The following is a 17,790-nucleotide window of genomic DNA, read 5'->3' on the forward strand; positions in this document are numbered from 1 at the left end:
TCCTGGTGAGCTTCGATAAGAATCAGCTCTTTCAAAATCATCAAGGTCTTTCCAAATCTGATCATCCCTCTCCTGGCTTTCTGAAATGTTATGAGTGTATGCCTAAACATATACATGTATGTATTCCAGTTCTAGTTCTGACCCAGTTTGGGGTAGTGTAGACCTCTACCGCTTTGCCAATCACTATTAATCTATAGAGCTGACTCTCCTACTTAAACATCTTGGCTTGCTTCTTTCAACATCAATGAAATTAGTTATCCCCCTCTTTCTTTTGTTCCTTCCTCCTCTTCCCACAAACACCCACTCTTTTTAAGTCTTCTCTTTCAGGTCACACCCTCCCTTCAAGGACAATTTAAAAACACCCAAGTCATCACTATCTCTGCCATTGACAACTGGCTTGCCTTTCTTAAAAGAGGAGAGAAGGAGGTATCTGCTAAGAAAGTATTCATCCCTGTGCTGAGTGCTTGACATGAATGACTTCTTTTAATCCTATAAGGCATGACAGGAATGAGGAAACTCAATCTTGCTAAGTGTAACTGACCCACAGTGACATGGGTGGCAAGTGAGAGAGTCCTAACTGGCACCAGGAGTGCTCCTTTTCCTGCTCATGGCACTGTGCCTGTGCTTTCTTCCCTTCTTGAGATGTATACTGAATTATAGCTTTTCTGTCTGGATCATATCTTGCTAGACTGTACACTTCTGGAGTACAGAATCCAGTCTAATTCATCTTTGCACACCCAAAGTATACACTCAAGGCACCCAACAGACAATTTTAGAACAAGTGAATAAGTGACCGTTCAGCAAGGAAAGAATCCATACCTATCCCAATATATACTATTAGCAGCACCACTGACCTTTGCCTAAGAAGCTGTATTTGAGTCTAACTCCTAAAACAAAGCCCACTTTGAAACACGAGAAGCCTTTTATATTTTTAGAAGACTTACTTATGTCCATAAAATCACATTCTGAAGCTTTCCTTCAAGTCCTATCACAAGAGTAGAAATAGTCTTCCCTTTCATATTTATTTGACTAATTGCTTCTCTTTCACCCAGGGACACTCTGCTCTGTCCTAGAGCTTTTGAAAACTAACTAATCACCTCTTGACGACAGGAGAGATCAGTCAATGTATTTCTTGGACGTTAAGCAATATTCTCTAAGTAACCTAGCCTGGAAAATCTTTAAAATAATGCTATGTGGCTTTTCACTCAGAAAGAAATGAAGTGTGGCCCGCCCCACCTGACCTTTTAGTACAAGCCAACTGGGGACATTTCTGATACCCAGATCGGGAGTGGGGTCCCTCAACAGGGCTGAGAGTTTTGATCTTCCTTCCCTGACCAAACAGGAGAGACTGGTAGCAGCTTGCTCTCTCTGTGGTTTCTAGCCTGTGGATCTAGAATGGACAGGTGGCCTGAGCAGGACTAATAATAATTTGTGGAGCATAAGGAAACATGGGGGTCATGGGGAGATGGAGAGGAGAAGGGAGTTGGGGGATATCAGAGGCGAGACAAACCATGAAAGACTGTGGACTCTGAGAAGCAAACTAAGGGTTTTGGAGGGGAGGGGAGTGGAGGGCATGTATTGCATGGAGCACTGGGTGTGGCGCATAAACAATGAATTCTGGAACACGGAAAAGAAACTTTTTAAAAAAGGGGAAAAAAAGAAAGTAAAAACGAACAAACAAAAAGCAGGAGGATATACACTTACAGGTGTTCACAGCAGGGCACAGCTCACACGGAGTACCCCAGGCTTTCCCCAAAGAACAGCAGCAGGAAGCCTTGGAGACACCAACTCCAATTTCATTGCTACAGGCTGTATCTCCGTTGTCTCCTCGAGGCCGAATATCCAGATAGCAATTCCCAGAGCGGGTATCTATTTACCATATACAGACAAAAGAGTGTCAGGAAGATTCCGTCTAGGTGAGGACTGAAACTTCAAATCCATCTCAGAAACTGTTTAAAAACTGTTTAAAAACCAGAATTTAGTTTTACTAGGAAACTAAAAGGTGCCCAAACACATATACTGGGACTCTGACCTATAGAAAAAAATAACTGAGAGTATAAACCAGATTTAGGAAATGTTGAAATTTTTACATTATTACTTTTGAAGAAAAAAATTGAGTGTGGAATGTTTAAGGCTGCTTTAAAAATAAAAGTATCCTTCTCTAAGAAGTTTTAAGAGCTTACCAACACAGCCAACTCGAGTCGGGTTTAGCTCAAAGTCGGGGGGACAGTCACAGGTATAGCTGCCTGGGGTGTTGACACAGTTCCCGCTGATGCACGTGGTTGGGTCCAGACACTCATTAACGTCTAAAACCAAACAGCGAGGGGCACAATTATCAGCCAATGTAGGGGCAGACATCACCATAAAACGGTAGCACTGGGTCTGGGGCTCCCCACAAGAATTTTAAGAGTTACTAGTTATAATTACACCTAGAAATACAGTCTTCCACTTCTGAAATAAAACCCCTCAGGAAGGAAATATGTCATCATCTTTGGTCTTTTTCCCCTGGAACACATTTAGCATTCAAATCTGTCATCAGGAGAAAATAGAACTTTGGAACTAGGAAAAATATTCCAGTCAAGGTAACTGAAAGCAAAACACTACTGTGACCTCGGTCAACCAAAAATTCAGACACAGGTTTTAAGAAAATATATTTAATATGTGTGGCTTGTTATTTCATCAAATTAGAGCAAGATGTCCCCGGGAACCCTGAGGAACGGGCAACTTCTGCCGCTTCCCCAACTGGGCAAACTCGCCTTGGGGCCGCTGAGTACGAGTGTAGATGCATGCACAAGGCTTAGCATGTCCCTTCAAGCCTGCTAAGAGTCACTCTCCCATCCCTGATGCTGTGTGGACTACTTCCCTTTCAGTTTCTATTCCAAAAATATGTGCAGAATTCCATATTTAGGACATGGGTTTTGGCACACTGCACTCTGTGTAATCCTTTTGTCTGTTTGGAACACTCATGAAACATTCAAGAACAGGCAGGCTGACTCAGAGAGAGGAGGATGGGGAATGAGGGGGATACCTTCTCCTTGGGCTTCCCTCTCACCCCGCCTTGGACCTGGTAACCCTCCTGCAGGTTCCACTGCAGACAATGCATTTGTTCAGACTGCCTGTGAACTTGCAGGTGAACAGGGCAGACTAACGGGAAAGGAGAGCAGGCAGAATGAAGCTGATGGTAATCTGGTGGCGCCGAGGAAGGAGTATGGGCTGTGGAGAGGCAACTTCCTCAGGTATGTTGGATGTCCAGTGCGGTGTCATAACCGTTTTCAGAAAAAGCAGAAGAAGAATGCCTGGGGAGGAGTACCCTGGTCCAAATTTATTTCAGGGAGGGGGTCGTGATAGTGGTGGTGGTCATCATAGTCTACAGAGCCACTGAATGACAGCTTGTTTAGGTAGCTGGAAAAAAAAAAAAAACCCATCTTTTCTCCCCTGAAATCCTGGGCCTGTCCAGAAAGAGAATTGCAAATGTCTTGCAAAGTCTTAACTCAGTGTCTAAGTGAACCAAGTGATGTTCTACCGAGGGCCTATAGCTTTTCTCATTTTTTTCCTTATGCTCCCTGAGAATTCCTTGCTCCACAAGAAAACAATCTCTATGCTAGAAACTGGTAGGCGAGTTCTCTGTATCACATTCCCTGGTGACCAGAGAAAGGCCACTGTGGCAAGGGGTGGGAGTTACAGTGGAGAAGTACAAGGAGAAAAACTCATAATCCCAGCACAGTGCATGCCTTTCAAAAGGAAACTCTACGCAAATGTGCCTAAGGAGAAAAGGAATAGCTGGGAAGCCTAACAGCCAATGCACCCCTGGAACCTTCTTCTGTGGCCGTGAGCTCAACCAAGACTACAGAGCTTGCTCCTTCAGCTGCCTGCTGCTCTTCCCGCTGCATCCTTACGTGTAACCATTTCCCAGGAATTTATTCTGGGATTTCTTTTGCCTTCTCCCTGCTTCCCTTTTGTGACTGAGCAATCCTGCGAGGTCCCAGGGAGGCCCCAACAGCCAGGTCTCCAGGACAGTTGGGAGCAGATTCTGATGTGAACAGATGTCTTACCTGTGCAATTCCCACCACTTCTGTCCAGTTCGTAGCCAATCTCGCACTCACAACGGAACAGGCCGGGAAGGTTATGGCAAGTTCCAAAGACACAGATGTTCGGAAGGGAGCACTCATCAATATCTTGGGGAGGGATGCAAAGGGGGAGAAAGGAAATTTACTTATTTTTTTGCTAAAGGAACTGCCTAATGGTCATCATCCGATGCTATTAAGAAAACGAAGTTTATCTGACTTCAATCTAGGTGCTTCTCCTATAGCTAAATCAGCTACCATGGAAGTGAAGCCTCTTAGGTGAGAACTTACTTTTTTTCAGCCCCCAGTACATGCCAAGCAGTAAGCTAAGCATCACAGATGTACAGTTTCTGCTGTTCCACAAGGGCTTATGTCCCTTTTGTGAAGTAAGAGTCCAAAAGATTACTTTAGACCCAGTTCTTTGGTTGTTCTTATCTACAAGTCACTGTTCTTATCATGGGTTTAATTTCTACAAACCACAAAGGCTCTGTGGTAGCGTTTATAATCAGTTTTATAATCCTCTGGATCCCTAGAGCTACTTTGGGTGCTTCCTATTGTGGATGGAGACCTAGAAACTGCAGAAGCCTCTTTCAGGTCCTGGTCTCCCCCTCACGCTAACCTCCTGCTTAGGTAATGGACATGTAGCCACAAGCACAGCCTCAAGACTGGCTTTAAATAGCCATAATCCCTGTGCCGGCAATGATTTATATTAAGAACAAACAAACAAACACAGCCTTCCCTTATAGCACAGGGAGAAGCAAAACTTTGACTGTGACTATTTATGTTACCAGAGGTGGCAGAGACCCTGTTTTGGTTGGATGTTCAGAGTAACAAGAGTAAACAAGGCATTAGGCACATGGTCAAGAGCATAATCTAGTTTCTTGCCTCAGAGGAATTTTATATATCAAACTCTGCAGAGTTAATATAAACTGTTTAAAGAACACCTAATGGTTCCGTAACAAAGAAAAGTATTTACAGAGAACTCTATGAGAGAATGAGTATGCATGTCCTAGTGAAAGTTAATGTCCTATTAACCAGCAACAGTTATTAGTTAAGATATTAATCAGGGTCTTGTTTAAACTTCTACTGTCAATGGTTATCATTTGTTTATTTCTACTGAAATCTTTTTAGTTCACTGTAGACGCGCTAATTCTTCTCCGGAGGGATAATGTACTTAGACTTGACAAGTGTGGGGAAAGAAAAGAACCTTGTGCTTCCTAGTGGGAGCCATCCTGAGCCAACAGGCTCCTAGGGTTCCTCTTGTCCGACTAACACCTCTGGAAGACAGAGTTTTGAGCTAAGAGACAGCATGACATACAACATTATCCCTAGGGGCCCCCTACCGAATGGATTTGCAAAGGACTCTTCCATGTTCACATATAGTAGATACTTAGAGACCATGTGAGATATACCCAGTACATTATTCTACATATGGAGAAGATTATCTGCTCTGTTATTATTTTATTTCTAGAAACCAAACCATAGCAGAGATTAAAAACATATTTAAAGAGAATCCTTCAACAGGACATGATTCGGGGTCTGGTACTTGGACCTCTTCCCCTAGTGTTGGGGACAAACAGGTTGCACTGAGCTGACCATGCTCAGTTAGCCTCTCTCTCCTATGACCAACGGGTGTACTCATGCAGACCATCTGGCCAAGGTGGGGTATGCAGCTTTGTGGCCAGAAAGCTGAGATTTTTCTCTGTACGAAGAGAAATGGTCCAGCTGGAGACCCAATACCTCCACAGACTGAACAGACCACCTCAGATCTGAAGCCAAAACATATGTCAGTAGGTAACTAAGTAAGTAACTAAGTAAATAAATAAATAATAAAGAAGTAAGTAAATAAATATTATATATAATATATATCAATATATAATAATAAATTAACATATAATATATAATATATATTTATCAGAAATGCTCAAATAACCTAAGCTTGTCAGGCCCTGCAAGGGCCCTCGCAACTTCCCCGTCAGTTACCTTCACAAGCTTTCCCATCCGCACTGGGCACAAAGCCCATGTCACATTCACAGCGGTATCCTCCAGGGGCATTCAGGCACTGGCCATTGCCACACAGATTCAGGTTCTCCGAGCACTCATCAAGATCTACAGTCAGAAAGACACATAAGTTACTCTTCCCCAGTTAGGAGCTTTCCGGTTCCCCACGTCTTTCTTTCTTTCTTTTTTTTTTTTTTTAAATCATTGTCAACTTCCTGAGTGTAGTGAGATCTCATCATAGTTTCTATTTGACACCTTTAAACCCATTCTTTCCCCTTCTTTGAATGTTAGTATTGACTAATCCATGAATATGGGGCTCAGATTCAGAATCCTGAATTATCCCTAATGATGTAAAATGAAGAATAAGTCCAATGCATCATTCAAATTAAGGCTTTCGTGAGCAGGGTCGTGCACAGGACACATCCATGACAGGAAATAATGTGCCATGATTTGTGTCCATTTCTCAGGTTTCAGACTTGGCTCGGATGGGCAGCAAAAGACCTAGAACACCAACTACAGAGGAGGCCAAACATTCCTGTCTGCTAGATCTCTCCTGAGCTTTGCTAATAACCACAGGCACTAAATATCAAACACATGAACCATATATGCCCAATACATAAAACTCTGAATATTTTCTAATGAGTAATGGGAGGTTTATGACAACAAAAATTCACTGGGTTGGACAAACAATTTCAAATACAATAAAAATTTTCAGCGAGTTGAAAAAGTTCCAGGTATATTAACTGACTGAGCCTTAGTCTGCTTTATGTTTAAATGGAGTCTTGTGAGGGAAGTTCTCAGGATACATTAATGCTTCAAGTCATGTGAAACAGACCTCAATATCTTATGTTCTAGAACTTCTGAATTCCTGTTCCTCACATAGCTTTCTACAGCAAGCTCACCCTTGGGTTTGGTACAGAAAACAAGTCAACAGTGGAAAATAGGCACAAATATATAAAGGCTAAGGATTATAAATAGAAGTGTGATTTTATTTTATTTTTTTTTTAATTAATTTATTTTTTTTTAATTTTTTATTTTTTATAAACATATATTTTTATCCCCAGGGGTACAGGTCTGTGAATCACCAGGTTTACACACTTCACAGCACTCACCAAAGCACATACCCTCCCCAATGTCCATAATCCCACCCCCTTCTCCCAAACCCCCTCCCCCCGGCAACCCTCAGTTTGTTTTGTGAGATTAAGAGTCACTTATGGTTTGTCTCCCTCCCAATCCCATCTTGTTTCATTTATTCTTCTTCTACCCACTTAAGCCTCCATGTTGCATCACCACTTCCTCATATCAGGGAGATCATATGATAGTTGTCTTTCTCTGCTTGACTTATTTCGCTAAGCATGATACGCTCTAGTTCCATCCATGTTGTTGCAAATGGCAAGATTTCATTTCTTTTGATGGCTGCATAGTATTCCATTGTGTATATATACCACATCTTCTTGATCCATTCATCTGTTGATGGACATCTAGGTTCTTTCCATAGTTTGGCTATTGTGGACATTGCTGCTATAAACATTCGGGTGCATGTGTCCCTTTGGATCACTACATTTGTATCTTTAGGGTAAATACCCAATAGTGCAATTGCTGGGTCATAGGGCAGTTCTATTTTCAACATTTTGAGGAACCTCCATGCTGTTTTCCAGAGTGGCTGCACCAGCTTGCATTCCCACCAACAGTGTAGGAGGGTTCCCCTTTCTCCGCATCCTCGCCAGCATCTGTCATTTCCTGACTTGTTGATTTTAGCCATTCTGACTGGTGTGAGGTGATATCTCATTGTGGTTTTGATTTGTATTTCCCTGATGCCGAGTGATATGGAGCACTTTTCATGTGTCTGTTCGCCATCTGGATGTCTTCTTTGCAGAAATGTCTGTTCATGTCTTCTGCCCATTTCTTGATTGGATTATTTGTTCTTTGGGTGTTGAGTTTGCTAAATTCTTTATAGATTCTGGACACTAGTCCTTTATCTGATATGTCGTTTGCAAATATCTTCTCCCATTCTGTCAGTTGTCTTTTGATTTTGTTAACTGTTTCCTTTGCTGTGCAAAAGCTTTTGATCTTGATGAAATCCCAGTAGTTCATTTTTTCCCTTGCTTCCCTTGCCTTTTGTGTTGTTCCTAGGAAGATGTTGCTGCGGCAGAGGTCGAAGAGGTTGCTGCCCGTGTTCTCCTCAAGGATTTTGATGGATTCCTTTCGTACATTGAGGTCCTTCATCCATTTTGAGTCTATTTTTGTGTGTGGTGTAAGGAAATGGTCCAATTTCATTTTTCTGCATGTGGCTGTCCAATTTTCCCAGCACCATTTATTGAAAAGGCTGTCTTTTTTCCATTGGACATTCTTTCCTGCTTTGTCGAAGATTAGTTGACCATAGATTTGAGGGTCTATTTCTGGGCTCTCTATTCTGTTCCATTGATCTATGTGTCTGTTTTTGTGCCAGTACCATGCTGTCTTGATGATGACAGCTTTGTAGTAGAGCTTGAAGTCCGGAATTGTGATGCCACCAACGTTGGCTTTCTTTTTCAATATCCCTTTGGCTATTCGAGGTCTTTTCTGGTTCCATATAAATTTTAGAATTATTTGTTCCATTTCTTTGAAAAAGATGGATGGTACTTTGATAGGAATTGCATTAAATGTGTAGATTGCTTTAGGTAGCATAGACATTTTCACAATATTTATTCTTCCAATCCAGGAGCATGGAACATTTTTCCATTTCTTTGTGTCTTCCTCAATTTCTTTCATGAGTACTTTATAGTTTTCTGAGTATAGATTCTGTGTCTCTTTGGTTAGGTTTATTCCTAGGTATCTTATGGTTTTGGATGCAATTGTAAAATGGGATTGACTCCTTAATATCTCTTTCTTCTGTCTTGCTGTTGGTGTAGAGAAATGCAACTGATTTCTGTGCATTGATTTTATATCCTGACACTTTACTGAATTCCTGTATAAGTTCTAGCAGTTTTGGAGTGGAGTCTTTTGGGTTTTTCCACATATAGTATCATATCATCTGCGAAGAGTGATAATTTGACTTCTTCTTTGCCGATTTGGATGCCTTTAATTTCCTTTTGTTGTCTGATTGCTGAGGCTAGGACCTCTAGTACGATGTTGAATAGCAGTGGTGATAATGGACATCCCTGCCGTGTTCCTGACCTTAGCGGAAAAGCTTTCAGTTTTTCTCCATTGAGAATGATATTTGCAGTGGGTTTTTCATAGATGGCTTTGATGATATTGAGGTATGTGCCCTCTATCCCTACACTTTGAAGAGTTTTGATCAGGAAGGGATGTTGTACTTTGTCAAATGCTTTTTCAGCATCTATTGAGAGTATCATATGGTTCTTGTTCTTACTTTTATTGATGTGTTGTATCACATTGACTGATTTGCGGATGTTGAACCAACCTTGCAGCCCTGGAATAAATCCCACTTGGTCGTGGTGAATAATCTTTTTAATGTACTGTTGAATCCTATTGGCTAGTATTTTGTTGAGTATTTTCGCATCTGTGTTCATCAAGGATATCGGTCTATAGCTCTCTTTTTTGGTGGGATCCTTGTCTGGTTTTGGGATCAAGGTGATGCTGGCCTCATAAAATGAGTTTGGGAGTTTTCCTTCCATTTCTATTTTTTGGAACAGTTTCAGGAGAATAGGAATTAGTTCTTCTTTAAATGTTTGGTAGAATTCCCCCGGGAAGCCGTCTGGCCCTGGGCTTTTGTTTGTTTGGAGATTTTTAATGACTGTTTCAATCTCCTTACTGGTTATGGGTCTGTTCAGGCTTTCTATTTCTTCCTGGTTCAGTTGTGGTAGTTTATATGTTTCTAGGAATGCATCCATTTCTTCCAGATTGTCAAATTTATTGCCGTAGAGTTGCTCATAGTATGTTCTTATAATAGTTTGTATTTCTTTGGTGTTAGTTGTGATCTCTCCTCTTTCATTCATGATTTTATTTATTTGGGTCCTTTCTCTTTTCTTTTTGATAAGTCGGGCCAGGGGTTTATCAATTTTATTAATTCTTTCAAAGAACCAGCTCCTAGTTTCGTTGATTTGTTCTATTGTTTTTTTGGTTTCTATTTCATTGATTTCTGCTCTGATCTTTATGATTTCTCTTCTCCTGCTGGGCTTAGGGTTTCTTTCTTGTTCTTTCTCCAGCTCCTTTAGGTGTAGGGTTAGGTTGTGTACCTGAGACCTTTCTTGTTTCTTGAGAAAGGCTTGTACCGCTATATATTTTCCTCTCAGGACTGCCTTTGTTGTGTCCCACAGATTTTGAACCGTTGTATTTTCATTATCATTTGTTTCCATGATTTTTTTCAATTCTTCTTTAATTTCCCGGTTGACCCATTCATTCTTTAGAAGGATACTGTTTAGTCTCCATGTATTTGGGTTCGTTCCAAACTTCCTTTTGTGGTTGAGTTCTAGCTTTAGAGCATTGTGGTCTGAAAATATGCAGGGAATGATCCCAATGTTTTGATACCGGTTGAGTCCTGATTTAGGACCGAGGATGTGATCTATTCTGGAGAATGTTCCATGTGCACTAGAGAAGAATGTGCATTCTGTTGCTTTGGGATGAAATATTCTGAATATATCTGTGATGTCCATCTGGTCCAGTGTGTCATTTAAGGCCTTTATTTCCTTGCTGATCTTTTGCTTGGATGACCTGTCCATTTCAGTGAGGGGAGTGTTAAAGTCCCCTACTATCATTGTATTATTGTTGATGTGTTTCTTTGATTTTGTTATTAATTGGTTTATATAGTTGGCTGCTCCCACATTGGGGGCATAGATATTTAAAATTGTTAAATCTTCTTGTTGGACAGGCCCTTTGAGTATGATATAGTGTCCTTCCTCATCTCTTATTATAGTCTTTGGCTTAAAATCTAATTGATCTGATATAAGGATTGCCACTCCTGCTTTCTTCTGATGTCCATTAGCATGGTAAATTCTTTTCCACCCCCTCACTTTAAATCTGGAGGTGTCTTCGGGCTTAAAATGTGTTTCTTGGAGGCAACATATAGATGGGTTTTGTTTTTTTATCCATTCTGATACCCTGTGTCTTTTGACAGGGGCATTTAGCCCATTCACATTCAGGGTAACTATTGAGAGATATGAATTTAGTGCCATTGTATTGCCTGTAAGGTGACTGTTACTGTATATGGTCTCTGTTCCTTTCTGATCTACCACTTGTAGGCTCTCTCTTTGCTTAGAGGACCCCTTTCAATATTTCCTGTAGAGCTGGTTTGGTATTTGCAAATTCTTTCAGTTGTTGTTTGTCCTGGAAGCTTTTAATCTCTCCTTCTATTTTCAATGATAGCCTAGCTGGATATAGTATTCTTGGCTGCATGTTTTTCTCGTTTAGTGCTCTGAAAATATCATGCCAGCTCTTTCTGGCCTGCCAGGTCTCTGTGGATAAGTCAGCTGCCAATCTAATATTTTTACCATTGTATGTTACAGACTTCTTTTCCCGGGCTGCTTTCAGGATTTTTCTCTTTGTCGTTGAGACTTGTAAATTTTACTATTAGGTGACGGGGTGTGGGCCTATTCTTATTGATTTTGAGGGGCATTCTCTGAACCTCCTGAATTTTGATGCTCGTTCCCTTTGCCATATTGGGGAAATTCTCCCCAATAATTCTCTCCAGTATACCTTCTGCTCCCCTCTCACTTTCTTCTTCTTCTGGAATCCCAATTATTCTAATGTTGTTTCGTCTTATGGTGTCACTTATCTCTCGAATTCTCCCCTCGTGGTCCAGTAGCTGTTTGTCCCTCTTTTGCTCAGCTTCTTTATTCTCTGTCATTTGGTCTTCTATATCACTAATTCTTTCTTCTGCCTCATTTATCCTAGCAGTTAGAGCCTCCATCTGGGGCAAAGACACTTGAGAATCACTACAACAGGCCCCTCCCCCAGAAGATCAACAAGAAATCCAGCCGAGACCAAGTTCACCTACCAAGGAGTGCGGTTTCAATACCAAGGAGAGCAGCAGAATTCCAGAGGAGGAGAAAGCCAAGCACGGAACTCATGGCTTTTTTCCTGTGATTTTTTTTTTTTTTTAGTCTTGCAGTTAATTTAATTCTTTCTTTTTCATTTTTTTTTTTTTTTCTCACCTTCGGGTAAAATTTTTTTTTTTTAACTGTTACCTTTTTCTTTTTTAATGATTTTTTACTAGTTTATCTAATATATATATATTTTTTTACATTTTTCTTAGGTGTTTTCTTTTTTTAAAAATTCTTTTCTTTTCTTTTCTTTTTTTTTCTTTTTCTTTTCTTTTTGTTTTTTTCTTTCTTTCTTCCTTTTTGAACCTCTTTTTATCCCCTTTCTCCCCACTCACGATTTTGGATCTCTTCTAATTTGGTTAAAGCATATTTTCCTGGGGTTGTTGCCACCCTTTTAGTATTTTACTTGCCCCTTCATTTACTCTTATCTGGACAAAATGACAAGACGTAAAAATTCAACACAAAAAAAAGAACAAGAGGCAGTACCGAAGGCTAGGGACCTAATCAATACAGACATCGGTAATATGTCAGATCTAGAGTTCAGAATGACAATTCTCAAGGTTCTAGCCGGGCTCGAAAAAGGCATGGAAGATATTAGAGAAACCCTCTCGAGAGATATAAAAGCCCTTTCTGGAGAAATAAAAGAACTAAAATCTAACCAAGGTGAAATCAAAAAAGCTATTAATGAGGTGCAATCAAAAATGGAGGCTCTAACTGCTAGGATATTTTATTTTTTTTAAGTAAGGACATCATTGCATACAGTGATACCCATACCAACTATATAACTGACTACATTTAACTTTGAGGTCTCTCTAATTGACCTGGCTCCAAACTTCCATTCCATGGGGAGGTACTTTCAAATAACCAATCATCTCTGTTCAAAGTTGACTATAATGGACCAGAAGAATCGACAGTCTGAAAGACAGAGGAACACCTGGCTTTTCTGGTTGCCATCTACGCAGTTGCTTCCAGCACGAGCCTACCTGTACAAGTGAAGCCGTCACCCGTGTATCCCTCTTTGCAGAGGCAGCGATAGGAGCCCATGGTGTTCTTGCAATCTGCATGTTGGCTGCACATGTGTGTTCCATTGGAGCATTCATCCAGATCTTATGAAAAAAAGTCACACCATATGAACAAAAAGCATCACATTTAGAGTCAGTAGCATAGACATTTTTTCTGTACAGAATTAATATTTTCAGGTTTATAATCTACACAGTTCCTGAGAAGCATCTATTTTTCAACTCACCGGTGCACTTAATGCCATCTCCAATCCATCCCGGGCTGCAGCTACACTTGAAGCTTCCTGCTGTGTTAGTACATACCGCATGTCTGTCGCAGTTGTGAGCTCCAATCTCACACTCGTTGATGTCTGGAAAAATCACCCGGGGTTTAAAAAAGTTTAGCACAGATGCCTTTTTGGTCTTTTAAGTAACTTAGCAAGAGCAACTAGCAACTTCAAAAGTTGACTCACTTTCACACTTTCCGTAGTATAATAGAGATTGGTTTGGTGCCTACTTATACGACTCTACATATATTGAACAGCTTCAAATTTTAATTTATAAAGAAAGGACAATATGATGCTACTTGCTACTATTAATTCTAAATATCTCCCATTACTTTAATGTAAGCATCCAGTCCCTGCAAAACAAAATGGACCTCTTTCTAGTTGAAGACCTTAAAAAGTGATCTGCCTAATGTTCCATGGCATTAAAACACGTGGTCACACTTTTCTATTCCCAGTATTTTTATTAAGTCAACTACAGAGTAATGGTGCACATTGTTATCATATCTCATGCAAAGGAACACAATATTACTGGCATACTAGGAAACTTTTTCACTCATACGTCATGTATTAAACATATTTTATTCTTCAATGGACATATATTATTTAATTATGCTATATTTTTAAAGAAGTTTTACTTTAGGCATTGCTAATTCAAACATTTGCAGGGAATTTTCCTTCAGGCAGTGAGTGAACCATCTTTCCTCTAGCTTCTTAGTGTTCTAGCATGTTGGAGACCCAAGGCGCCTTGTATATTTCATGTAAAACTCAAATCAATCCAATGGATATTTTTCTGTAAAAGGAGCCAGATTAAGGTCGTATTACTGTCAAAAAGAGAAAACAGGCCTATAATGGAGTCACTTGTGTTAAGCCCTATATCAGCAAACCACGGCTTAATACCTAGCTTAATTGCTTAATACCTAACTTAATTGGAGCGAAACTTTTAACTAGTCAATCTGGAGTTACCTGTTTAGCACTGAGAGGTAATCTACCTGATAGACCTCTTCCGTCCCCATAGGAAGGTGACCTTGCCTGAAACAATCTCCTCTTTCCTTGTTTCTCTGCCCCCTTCTACCAGAAAAACTTTCCACTTTGTTCAGCTCCTTGGAGCTCCTTTGTATTCACCAGATTGGAAGGTGCTGGGTGCATAAGTCATAGAATAAAGCCAATAAGATCTTCAAATTTTACTCAGTTCAATTTCATTTTTAATACTACTAAAAGACTTCAAATTTTTGAACGTTCTCCATTCTCCAAAATTCCATTTCCAAATTTAGCGAAGACAGATTCTATACTATAAAAAGTGCTATAAAATATAAAGTGAAATGTTTTGTTTTCTGTGATATTGTGGCTTATAATAAGAAATAAACATTCGGAGGCACCTGGGTGGCTCAGTGGGTTAAGCCTCCGCCTTCTGCTCAGATCACTATCTCAGCATCCTGGGATTGAGCCCTGCATCAGGCTCCCTGCTCTTCAAGGAGCCTCCCCGCCCCCCCCATCATCTGCCTCTCTCCTTCATTGTGACCTCTCTCTTTGCCAAATGAATAAATAAAATCTTAAAAAAAAAAAAAAAGAAAGAAAGAAAGAAAGAAAGAAAGAAAGAAAGAAAAACTTTTTTCCTCCCTGATTCTGGTACAAAGCTCCTAAAACCCTTGGAATTACCTAAGTGATGAGAACATAAAGATGTCCTCTTATAATATTGATGAGGTAAATTTTGGACTTCACCTCAGGATGGGGTTTGTTGCCCAGAGAATGAACCATGTGATTCAAGGGCTAGAACTTTCAGTTCCACCCCACCGACCTCCATCAGAGAGAGGATGGGGGTTGAATTAATAGCCAAAACCAATGATTAGATCAATCACGCCTATGTAATGAAGCTTCCATAAAACCCAGAAAGATGGGTTCAGAGAGCTTCTGGATTGGTGAACATAGAGAGATTCACATAGAATGGCTTGCTCAGAGAGGGCCTCGAAGCTCCACACTCCTGTCCCATGCCTTGCCCTGTGCATCCTTTCCCTCCCCTGTACTGTTCCCAAGTTGTATCCTTTTATAATAAACTGGTAATCTAATAAGGAAACTAGTTTCCTGGGCTCTGTGATGGGATAGAGGATTGGTGGGAACCTCTAATTTATAGGATTAACAGCCAGTCACTCAAAAGCCCAGATAACAACCTGGACTTGTGATTGGCTTCTGAAATAAAGACAGTTTTGTGTAAATGAGTCCTTGACCAGTGAAATTTTTCACTATCTCTGAGTAGATATTGTCATAGGAATTGAGTTGAATTTTAAGACACTCTGTTGATCAGAACTGAAATTGGTCCAGAATCCTTATTCCCCAAAATGAATCCATAATAAAAGATAGGTACTTCACTTTATAACAACTTTTTCATCAACTAAGAACTCGTAAGCCTGGATACTATGACTCTATATGGAAACCAACGTCTAACACAAAACTTAGGTCAAGAAGGATAGTTTTGGCATGTGAAATGTTGCAAGAATTTTCAGTGATCCTTTGAAAAGTGGCATGAAAAAAAAAAAAACCGGGCAAGCAACTTGTGTTTACCCTTTTGTTTACTTAAGAAGCCCAATTAAATGATTTGAAAGTGTTTGGAAACACGCTGTTTGCCATGTGTTCCATCTGAAGCCCTGAAATGGTCCTGGCATCTTTGGCTTCTTCATAACTTCTAGAGCAAACACAAAATAAAATAATGGTATTTTTCCTACAAAAATACTTCATAACATCACTAACGATCGTAAAATGAAAACATGCTTGGAAGAAAGTTCTTGCAATTATGACATATTGTATGGGTGAATTTTAATGTAGCCTTGGCAACCACGTGCATCTACTGAGTTATTAAAACAGGTCAAGGGAGGCACATACCAGGTGGCTTTAGACTTGTGACTGGAAGCTTTAACCAACTCAATAATTGAGCACAGCACATTCCAAGGAAATAAGGAGGAAGGCCAGCCCAGGGATAACAGTTTTAAGTATGCTAGGGAATTCAAGAAAGTAAGCCTGACCTCACGGGCTCCCAAGCGGGTCCATCAACACTTCTTTCTTCCTCAGGTAACCACTCCCCTCAGAGTTAAGGACCACTTTTGCAGAGTCCTGTCTTCATTTCCCTCCTTTATTTGTCCTGATCTCTGAGTTGGGTAGAAACGATGAGCTTCCATTGCCTAAGTATTGAAGCTTCTTAATGTTATAAAAGTCAAGGAATTTTCTAAGTGGAAAAAACTCACAATTTGACTTTCTTAAGTGTCAGTTACTCTGAGGAGGATACCGTGGTCCCCAAGAACATGGGGACTTTCAAGGGACCCAAGACCAGTAAGTGGCAGAACTCATTTCTGAGTCCGTTAGAGCATTTCCCTGTCCGCTGCTTGGCTCTCTTTCCTTTGGGCCACAGCAGCTGAATCTTGCTGATTTCTTCAATCACATAAGGACTTTATTCTAAATCTCAGTTTCTAGAGTTTTCAAAACCTTGTGAGCATTAACAGACTTACAGAAATTTTCTCTAATCTTTTCTACTAAGTACAATTTTCAGAGATGTTCATAGCCTGTCCATCTAGTAATTCTGTAATCTTTTTCTTTCCAACTTTCTAAGGACCCAAGGTACCCTGATTTTCATATGCCCTTGATACCTTCCATACGTAATCTTGCAATTAAGGAAACGGCCATTTCTTTTAAAAGGAGTCTCCCTCCCTTTTTATTTTTTTTTAAAGATTTTATTTATTTATTTGATAGAGAGAGATCACAAGTAGACAGAGAGGCAGGCAGAGAGAGAGAGAGAGAGAGGGGAAGCAGGCTCGCTGCTGAGCAGAAAGCCCGATGCGGGGCTCAATCCCAGGACACTGGGATCATGACCCCAGCCGAAAGCAGAGGTTTTAACCCACTGAGCCACCCAGGCGCCCCTCCCTCCCTTTTTAAATCAGTAATATGCTCATATAAATTTCTAACTCAAGAAAATACATGTAGTTTTACTGCAATGTTTTCAAGGTGAAAAGAAATTTGTAAGAAGCCATGTATCGTAGGCTTTAGGATACTAGGAGATGATACTCAGGAGCCAATATTCAACTCTCCATTTTATGAATATTTGTTTAAGCATTATCTCAATGACTTATTCTTGGTATGTAACAAGTGAATTAGAGAAAAAGTTGGTCATAAGGTGTAAAGGCATCCTTGAGCAAAAGCTCCTCGCGTGTGTGTATATGTGCATGCATACTATTGCCGACTATTATTTATTAATTATTTCCATGCAGCTTTGGGCCTAAGACTGTACTTCATTATAAAAGCAAACAGAAGGAGAAACTGAGCCATAAGGGAAACAAGCAAACAAAATGCTGTATTCAAACGTTTACTCCTCAACAGTGTGAAGGAAACATAGCACATGTTTGCCAAGAACATCTCTTTTGGTACAAATGTTCTCTTTCCCCCACAAGTTTGCTCCAGACAGAAAATTCTTTTTTTA

The 17,790-nt window shown here is 40.2% G+C and overlaps 1 protein-coding gene across 1 annotated transcript in view; it reads right to left on the reverse strand.

Annotated features, from left to right (window-relative positions):
* Positions 1-17,790, reverse strand: part of FBN1 (fibrillin 1) — a 237,175-nt gene that overhangs the window by 52,599 nt on the left and 166,786 nt on the right. The window contains exons 32-37 of the mRNA XM_045067863.1: positions 13,293-13,415; positions 13,030-13,152; positions 6,048-6,173; positions 4,053-4,175; positions 2,184-2,306; positions 1,705-1,869 (exon numbers count right to left, since the gene is read on the reverse strand). Coding sequence (XP_044923798.1) covers positions 1,705-1,869; positions 2,184-2,306; positions 4,053-4,175; positions 6,048-6,173; positions 13,030-13,152; positions 13,293-13,415 — 783 coding nt within the window. The remainder of the gene's footprint in view (positions 1-1,704; positions 1,870-2,183; positions 2,307-4,052; positions 4,176-6,047; positions 6,174-13,029; positions 13,153-13,292; positions 13,416-17,790) is intronic.

Source organism: Mustela putorius, unplaced genomic scaffold, assembly GCF_011764305.1.
Source record: "Mustela putorius furo isolate JIRA1106 unplaced genomic scaffold, ASM1176430v1.1 tig00003898_pilon_pilon_pilon, whole genome shotgun sequence".
NCBI lineage: Eukaryota > Metazoa > Chordata > Mammalia > Carnivora > Mustelidae > Mustela > Mustela putorius.